At 44.0% G+C, this 8,926-nt stretch overlaps 1 protein-coding gene across 1 annotated transcript; it reads left to right on the top strand.

Annotated features, from left to right (window-relative positions):
* The first annotated feature begins 568 nt into the window (after nucleotides 1-568).
* LOC124663310 (chitinase 1-like) lies at nucleotides 569-3,239 on the top strand. Its single transcript, XM_047201034.1, has 3 exons — nucleotides 569-1,507; nucleotides 1,620-1,736; nucleotides 2,518-3,239. Exons 1-3 carry the CDS (start codon nucleotides 583-585, stop codon nucleotides 3,237-3,239), a joined length of 1,764 nt encoding a protein of 587 aa, XP_047056990.1. The 5' UTR covers nucleotides 569-582.
* Nucleotides 3,240-8,926: the final 5,687 nt, after the last annotated feature.

An 8,926-nucleotide genomic window follows, 5' to 3' on the forward strand; every position in this document is an offset into this window, starting at 1 on the left:
GTGGAGGGAAGGAGGGCCGAGGTGGGGGATACGGGGCGGTGGCGTACGGGACCTGCCGGCGAAGGGGTGGAGGAGCGGTGCTAGACTGTGCCGGACATGAGGGAGACGGATGGGAGGAGGATGTTAACCAATATGATTTTTTGATATCGGCAATTTTTTTTTGATGAATATGACATGTGGATCCCACTGTCATTGGAGGTAGCGTGTAATCCCGGTCGGGATTGTAACTTCCTGGTTTGCCAAACAGATCCAGGGTTCAAAGTAGACCGGGATCAACAAGTTTAGAGTGCCAATTTCAGGAATTTGAAGTTGAGGGTTCCATTTAGTTTTTATCTATGAGTTCAAGGTTTGTTTTGGACTTTTTTTCTTTACTTTGATATGCTGGAAGATTCTGGTCTCGAGTCAACCAGGGGTCATCCCGTTGCCGCGTTCGACGTGCACGATAGGGTACGCCTCCCTGGGCGACAGTGATTGCACAGTAGCGGATGGAGACGCCACTGGCTGAACCAAGTCATCCCCCCATGTTCCCATGAAACAAAGCGAGCAGAAAAACCCAAACACGGCGCTAGATCGATCGCTGCCATGGCCTGCGGCTGCAAGCTTCTTGGTGCCTCCTCCCTGCTCTTCACGGTGTGCGTTCTCGCCATAACCGCCGACGCAGGAGGCCCTGTTCCCGTCCGAATCGCGGTCTACTGGGGCCAGAACGACGGCACCGAGGGCACCCTTGCAACCGCCTGCAGCTCCGGCCTCTACGCGTACGTCATGATCTCCTTCCTCAGCACCTTCGGCAAGGGCCAGACCCCGGCGCTCAACCTCGGCGAACACTGCGACGCACCCGCAGGCCACTGCACAGCCTTAAGCTCCGAGATCACGAGGTGCCAGTCGGCTGGCGTCATGGTGCTCCTCTCCCTCGGCGGCGGCTCCGGAAGTTACGGCCTTTCCTCCACCAACGACGCCCGGAGCGTCGCCACCTACCTGTGGGACAACTTCCTGGGCGGCAGCTCGTCGTCCCGCCCACTCGGCCAGGCCGTCCTGGACGGCATCGACTTCGACATGGACACCGGCGACTATGCGCACTACGACGAGCTGGCCACGTTCCTGTCCCAGTACAGCAAGCAGGGCAAGAAGGTGTACCTGACGGCGGCGCCGCAGTGCCCGTACCCGGACGCGTCGCTGGGGCCGGCGCTCGAGACGGGGCTGTTCGACAACGTGTGGGTGCAGTTCTACAACAACCCGCAGTGTGAGTACCCGGGCGGCGACCTGCAGGGCGCGTGGAGGACCTGGACGAGCAGCGTGAACGTGTCCGGGGCATTCTACCTGGGCCTGCCGGCCTCGGCGGACGCGGTCGGCAGCGGGTACGTTTCGCCGGCCGACCTGACATCCAAGGTGCTCCCCGGCGTGAAGGCCGCCAGCAACTTCGGCGGGATCATGGTGTGGGACCGCTACAACGACCTCGTCAACGGATACACTTCTCAGTTGCGGAGCAAATCAAACCAGAGTGGCAGCGGTACATAACAAAAATTTCACTCTATACTGCAGATGTGATTAGTGATAGTAGCTAACAATTGTTTGCTGCTGAACGATTTGCAATATCTCGTGAATTCCTTCCCAATTTGCAGGGAGCGGGCCAATCGAATCGCCACCACCGGTAGTTACAAGAGGGCGCGGACCAATCGGATCACCAGCACAAGTTGCAGGGGGAGCTAACTCATCGTCGAAGAAGAGGATCAAAACATGTAGGAGAACTCTATCTATCTCTCTGTTTAACTCTAACGTTTATTCAGCAAACAGAGTCGCTCGTTAAATCTGCTTTGGCTAAATTGGTTGTTCTTATAAAGTAAAATTTTCTACTAGCATTCTACACCGCTTCTTTGTTGCCCAGTTAAATAATCAACGGTGTAAATCTCTTCTGTTTCAAGCCTTAATCTACACTATTATAATAGGGTTAGACTCCGGTTCAAAAATATAATAGGGTTAGACTGAAATAAGTGGTGTAGATCTCGTTTTTGTTTAAGGTAATCATCAAGGTTATATTTCCTCAATACATTATGCAACATATATTTTGTGATAATCTAGTGATATCAATTTGATATTTTCGACGCGAGTAAATGTTTCTCTTATAGATGGTCGAACATAGAAATGCATGACTATGAAAAATGCTAAAAAGAGCTACATGTTGGATCCCAGGCACATGGACGCTTCAAAAACAAGCAGCACAATTTTTTAAGACATATCAAAACAGCAGCAAGTGCGAATCTTCTATTTATTTTTATCTCAGTTAATGGGGAAAACGCTTGGATGTTGATGTTGTTCTCAGTTACTGGGAACATTTACAGATTTTCTATTAAAATTGGAATTGCTATGCGTCAGAATGAATGTGGTACCTTGATTTCCCCATATTTTTGTGGATATATACATAATTAAATCCATGAATCTTACTAACTGAACCAACTGTGCAGACTTACAATGCACATTTTTAATCATATGAACTCATTTTGGTTCCTGCTATCTTTTCAGATGTAATAGCTGGAACCTCAAGCCTAGTTGGAGTATGTTTATTTCTCCTCGCATTCTGTGTATGGTATAAGAAATACTATGGCAAGGGGTCAAAGAACACACCACGGATCGAGTCCTTCCTACAAAAGCAAGGGACTTCACACCCCAAACGATATACTTACCCAGAAGTGAGAAGAATGACCAAATCTTTTGCTCACAAGCTTGGCCAAGGTGGCTTTGGAGCTGTCTACAGAGGCAAACTCCCTGATGGCCGTGAAATAGCTGTGAAGATCCTCAAGGACACTCAGGGTGATGGGGAGGAATTCATGAATGAAGTGGCTAGCATTAGTAGAACCTCTCATGTCAATGTTGTCACCCTCTTGGGATTCTGCTTGCAAGGCTCGAAAAGAGCTCTCATCTACGAGTACATGACCAACGGCTCACTCGAGAGATACACTTTTGGCAACAGTTCTGCTCAAGATCCTAATGCCCTAAGCTGGGAAAGACTCTATGACATTGTTCTCGGCATTGCTCGAGGACTTGAGTACCTTCATCGAGGGTGTAACACTCGCATCATACATTTTGATGTCAAGCCTCAGAACATTCTACTGGATGGAGACTTCTGCCCAAAGATAGCTGATTTTGGGTTAGCAAAATTATGCAAGCAAAAGGACAGCAATGCCACGGTAGGATACATAGCACCTGAGCTGTTCTCAAGGCAGTACGAGGAAGAGGAACAGTAGGATACATAGCACCTGAGGAACAAGAGGAACAGTAGGAGCAAGAGGAACAGTAGGATACATAGCACCTGAGCTGTTCTCAAGGCAGTACGGAGCGGTGAGCAGCAAATCTGATGTGTACGGTTACGGGATGGTGGTTCTTGAGATGGTTGGAGCAAGGAAACAGGTCATTGTTAGTACAGATAGCAGCACAAAATACTTTCCTCAGTGGATATATGACAACTTGGATGAGTTCTGTGGCACCGCTGGCGACATTATTAGTAGCAATGCCACGGTGCTGGTGAGGAAGATGACTCTGATTGGGCTCTGGTGCATACAGTTAACACCCACGGATCGACCGTCTATGAGCGAAGTCCTGGACATGTTGGAAAGCAACAGCGACGACTTGCAGCTGCCACCAAAATTGTAGTATTTCGTAACTCCTGGCAGCTTCAACTGTGAAGAATGCCAGTGGTACAATGTGTTCATTTCACATGGTTGAAGTAGCTTGTTGGCAGCTATATTGTTTGCAATGGTAATTAAACAATTGCCAACTTAGTTTCACACCAAAATTTTACTCGTGTAGCACCTGCAGGAGAAGATTTCACTCTTCCATCATGTGCCTTTTCGGATACAGTATTATTACCAAAGGATAATGGCTGGAAGAGTGGAGGAAAATCTAGGCTAGACGCCTCACACTTACACATAGTTGAACTGGCATGCTGACAGTTCTATTTGTTTCCAATGGTAAGTGAACAATTGCAAACCCAGACTGACAACTGCCCCATAAGTTTATTCGTGTAAGCAAGATTTCGCCCTGCCATCCTGCACAGTTTCGTATAGTGGATTCATAAAAAAGGAAGAAAAGAATCACCAATTGTATAGAAGATCGCGAGGCCCAGTGACGTTAGGGCTCTGTGTGTGACCATTTCCAGAGAAATTTCACCTTCTAGTCCATTCCCGCTTCACCTTGCGTCTTTGGGACATGGCTAAAGATGGGTTCGACATTCCGGCCACTCATGCCAACAGTTGGTCGGGTTTCTCCTTCCCGGAATAGTGGACCATGATATCTACGGGGCATAACCGCAAGGGTATGGCGTCTCTTGCCATACTTATTATTTGGGAGGTTTGGAATGAGAGAAACGATAGAGTTTTCAAGAACAAGCACGCCCCTTCGCAAGTCGTCTTCGAGAGGGTGCTAAAAACTTGAGTAATTTGATGCCGCGAGAGTAACTTGTATTATGTCTAAAACTTTTACTTTCTTGTAAACTCCTTGCTTAATCAATGAATGGGCAAAGCTTTTGCCCTCGTTTCAAAAAAAACATTGGCGATACATCCTGTTCCGAATTTCGACTTCAGCCTTATTGAATTCCCGATACACCTCAATTTCCCTTTTTCCATGATAGCTATTCGCTCACTTCGAATGTCAGCTTCCTCCTTTGAGTGTGTGGTCAAGACAATAGCTCTTTCTTTGCCTCCTCGATGATGTCCCAGGCATGCCTCTTTTTTATTGAATCCATGCCAGTTGTCTGTGTAGGAGGACATACATTGTCAGATTATTATGTGACAATCTATCTCTAGCAAGTGAGCTGATGGAAATTTCGACAGGTCTCTACCGGCTCATCAAGAAACACCAGTTTTGAATCACCAACTAGAGCAATCGCAACACTTAACCGCCGCTTCATTCCAGCTTCACTTGGGCTAGTGACTGAAAGTATGCAAAACCATGGATAGTGTTGGAGAGTACTATCCGATAGGTTCATACAAAACATACCGGAAAGTGCCTTTGGCTCCTGAGCACCAATGCTCTCATGTTTTTAAAAATAAATCAAAAATCATATTTATAAGTTTCAAAAAATTACTGGACAAAATTTGAACATAGTCAATGTTGTAAACTTCAAGCATGTAAAACCACAATGCGATTTTTTTTTTATATTTTAGGCTACACAAAATGAAAAAATCTGATAAAATTTGAAGATTTTAAAATATGCATACTCAGATTCACACTTTCGTGATTTTTATGTAGCTTAAAATACAAAATATTTTAAATTGATATTTTACATAGGATACATAGCACCTGAGCTGTTCTCAAGGCAGTACGGAGCGGTGAGCAGCAAATCTGATGTGTACGGTTACGGGATGGTGGTTCTTGAGATGGTTGGAGCAAGGAAACAGGTCATTGTTAGTACAGATAGCAGCACAAAATACTTTCCTCCAGTGGATATATGACAACTTGGATGAGTTCTGTGGCACCGCTGGCGACATTATTAGTAGCAATGCCACGGTGCTGGTGAGGAAGATGACTCTGATTGGGCTCTGGTGCATACAGTTAACACCCACGGATCGACCGTCTATGAGCGAAGTCCTGGACATGTTGGAAAGCAACAGCGACGACTTGCAGCTGCCACCAAAATTGTAGTATTTCGTAACTCCTGGCAGCTTCAACTGTGAAGAATGCCAGTGGTACAATGTGTTCATTTCACATGGTTGAAGTAGCTTGTTGGCAGCTATATTGTTTGCAATGGTAATTAAACAATTGCCAACTTAGTTTCACACCAAAATTTTACTCGTGTAGCACCTGCAGGAGAAGATTTCACTCTTCCATCATGTGCCTTTTCGGATACAGTATTATTACCAAAGGATAATGGCTGGAAGAGTGGAGGAAAATCTAGGCTAGACGCCTCACACTTACACATAGTTGAACTGGCATGCTGACAGTTCTATTTGTTTCCAATGGTAAGTGAACAATTGCAAACCCAGACTGACAACTGCCCCATAAGTTTATTCGTGTAAGCAAGATTTCGCCCTGCCATCCTGCACAGTTTCGTATAGTGGATTCATAAAAAAGGAAGAAAAGAATCACCAATTGTATAGAAGATCGCGAGGCCCAGTGACGTTAGGGCTCTGTGTGTGACCATTTCCAGAGAAATTTCACCTTCTAGTCCATTCCCGCTTCACCTTGCGTCTTTGGGACATGGCTAAAGATGGGTTCGACATTCCGGCCACTCATGCCAACAGTTGGTCGGGTTTCTCCTTCCCGGAATAGTGGACCATGATATCTACGGGGCATAACCGCAAGGGTATGGCGTCTCTTGCCATACTTATTATTTGGGAGGTTTGGAATGAGAGAAACGATAGAGTTTTCAAGAACAAGCACGCCCCTTCGCAAGTCGTCTTCGAGAGGGTGCTAAAAACTTGAGTAATTTGATGCCGCGAGAGTAACTTGTATTATGTCTAAAACTTTTACTTTCTTGTAAACTCCTTGCTTAATCAATGAATGGGCAAAGCTTTTGCCCTCGTTTCAAAAAAAAACATTGGCGATACATCCTGTTCCGAATTTCGACTTCAGCCTTATTGAATTCCCGATACACCTCAATTTCCCTTTTTCCATGATAGCTATTCGCTCACTTCGAATGTCAGCTTCCTCCTTTGAGTGTGTGGTCAAGACAATAGCTCTTTCTTTGCCTCCTCGATGATGTCCCAGGCATGCCTCTTTTTTATTGAATCCATGCCAGTTGTCTGTGTAGGAGGACATACATTGTCAGATTATTATGTGACAATCTATCTCTAGTAAGTGAGCTGATGGAAATTTCGACAGGTCTCTACCGGCTCATCAAGAAACACCAGTTTTGAATCACCAACTAGAGCAATCGCAACACTTAACCGCCGCTTCATTCCAGCTTCACTTGGGCTAGTGACTGAAAGTATGCAAAACCATGGATAGTGTTGGAGAGTACTATCCGATAGGTTCATACAAAACATACCGGAAAGTGCCTTTGGCTCCTGAGCACCAATGCTCTCATGTTTTTAAAAATAAATCAAAAATCATATTTATAAGTTTCAAAAAATTACTGGACAAAATTTGAACATAGTCAATGTTGTAAACTTCAAGCATGTAAAACCACAATGCGATTTTTTTTTTATATTTTAGGCTACACAAAATGAAAAAATCTGATAAAATTTGAAGATTTTAAAATATGCATACTCAGATTCACACTTTCGTGATTTTTATGTAGCTTAAAATACAAAATATTTTAAATTGATATTTTACATGTTCGTGGGATACAACATTGGTTACATTGTGATATTTTTCATATTTTTTTGAAACTCATAAATTTGCTCTTCAAAATTTTAAAACAAACATATCACTGACGCCCAGGAGCCAAAAATATCTTCACTCACGTACATACGGACTTGATTGTTGATGGATGCAACCCAAACAACTGGATATGCTCCTTAGCAGTCAATGCGTCCCACAGGATGTCGAACTGCAAAGTAATAAAAAACATATTATCTTCCACTAAACTTCAACAGCACCTGCATGACAATAAGTGAACGCTTCAAACATCATCCTGCGGACACACTCCAATCATTCTGTGAATATTAGGCATACCCGCAGTGCTTCGAACAGAATGACCATAATTCAATGCTGCCAAATGTTCAAAGTGGCTTGTTAGAATATTCATACTTATTGAGAACATATCACAAATTGTTGCTTTAGGGAATGATACTGACCATGGCCGCCTGTAATTGGTGTGATTCCAGTCAGGCAACAGGCCTATTTCCGGCAACTGATTGCAGTTATTTTACCAGCTCTGTGGCCCGAAGAACACAAAATAGCTGGTCCTTTTCAAGGTTCACCCATAAACCCTAAATATAAGCTATATCATAGGAAGCAAAGCTTGCATTCTTTTATGGTAGAAGATTGAGGAGAACTTAGTTTGACAGAATGAAATGGCTTAGTTGTACTGCATTTGCATCAATCCGTACTAAAACTTTCTGGATATGAGAACTTTTATGGCTTGTACTCGAAAACAGTGTGCTGGAGTACCAGTGGCCATCAATAATAGAGGGTAGTTAGATATTTTGATGCTTATTTTGCCTAATTACTTGCTTCTGCTGGCTGAGATTATAGCCTATAAATTCTTAATTTGTATGCATCGATTTAAGCGAGAACTTAAATATCAGCAAAACGGGACTCGCTGGAGAAGAAATTTGACTTGATGAATTAATACGTGTTCAGTAGCCGATATACATGCCCATGGGAACTGGGAGTGCATTCTCTGCCAGCGAAAGCACCTACGGGGAGCGGCGGGAATAAATGGATGATTCAGGTTAATATTCGGGTACCATACAAGTTCATGTTTTGCCCACAATTGTATTTGGGGATGACCATCTCGACGAGAATAAATGGACGATTCAGGTTAATTTTCGGGTACCATACAAGTTCTATACCTGAAAATTAACCTGAACCAGAATACACAAATACAATCGAATAGGAATTACGTACACGTATGCCTACAACTACACCAAAAAATGAAGTTCAAATACGCAAAAGATAAAACTATAAGTACATATAAGATAGAGTTTAAAGTACAAAAGAGGGTGAAGTACACTGAAGTAAAAGCATACCGAAGTAAAAGTGTATTGAAACCTGAAGTACACTAAAATATAGTTATGCTGCAACCTAAAGTACACCGAAATAAAGTTACTCTGAAAACCAAAGTTCAGTAAGGCAACTGCCGCTCCTAAAGACAAAGGCATCACACCCTATGGCACATACTGCTATATCACTATGCCTTTTGATATGAAAAATGTAGGTTCTATACGAACGCACGATGCAACTGCCTATATGACTAGATTGGTCGAAATGTCCATGCCAACCTCGACGATATCGCGGTGATGAGCCAGAAAAGCAACTACCACATCGG

The sequence above is a fragment of the Lolium rigidum genome, chromosome 6, assembly GCF_022539505.1.
Source record: "Lolium rigidum isolate FL_2022 chromosome 6, APGP_CSIRO_Lrig_0.1, whole genome shotgun sequence".
In the NCBI taxonomy this organism is placed as follows: domain Eukaryota; kingdom Viridiplantae; phylum Streptophyta; class Magnoliopsida; order Poales; family Poaceae; genus Lolium; species Lolium rigidum.

Coding starts and splice junctions, on each gene's coding strand:
- LOC124663310 (XM_047201034.1), top strand. CDS start 583: ATGGCCTGCGGCTGCAAGCTTCTTGGTGCCTCCTCCCTGCTCTTCACG. Junction 1,508..1,619: donor ATCAAACCAGAGTGGCAGCG/GTACATAACAAA, acceptor CCCAATTTGCAG/GGAGCGGGCCAATCGAATCG. Junction 1,737..2,517: donor GAAGAAGAGGATCAAAACAT/GTAGGAGAACTC, acceptor CTATCTTTTCAG/ATGTAATAGCTGGAACCTCA.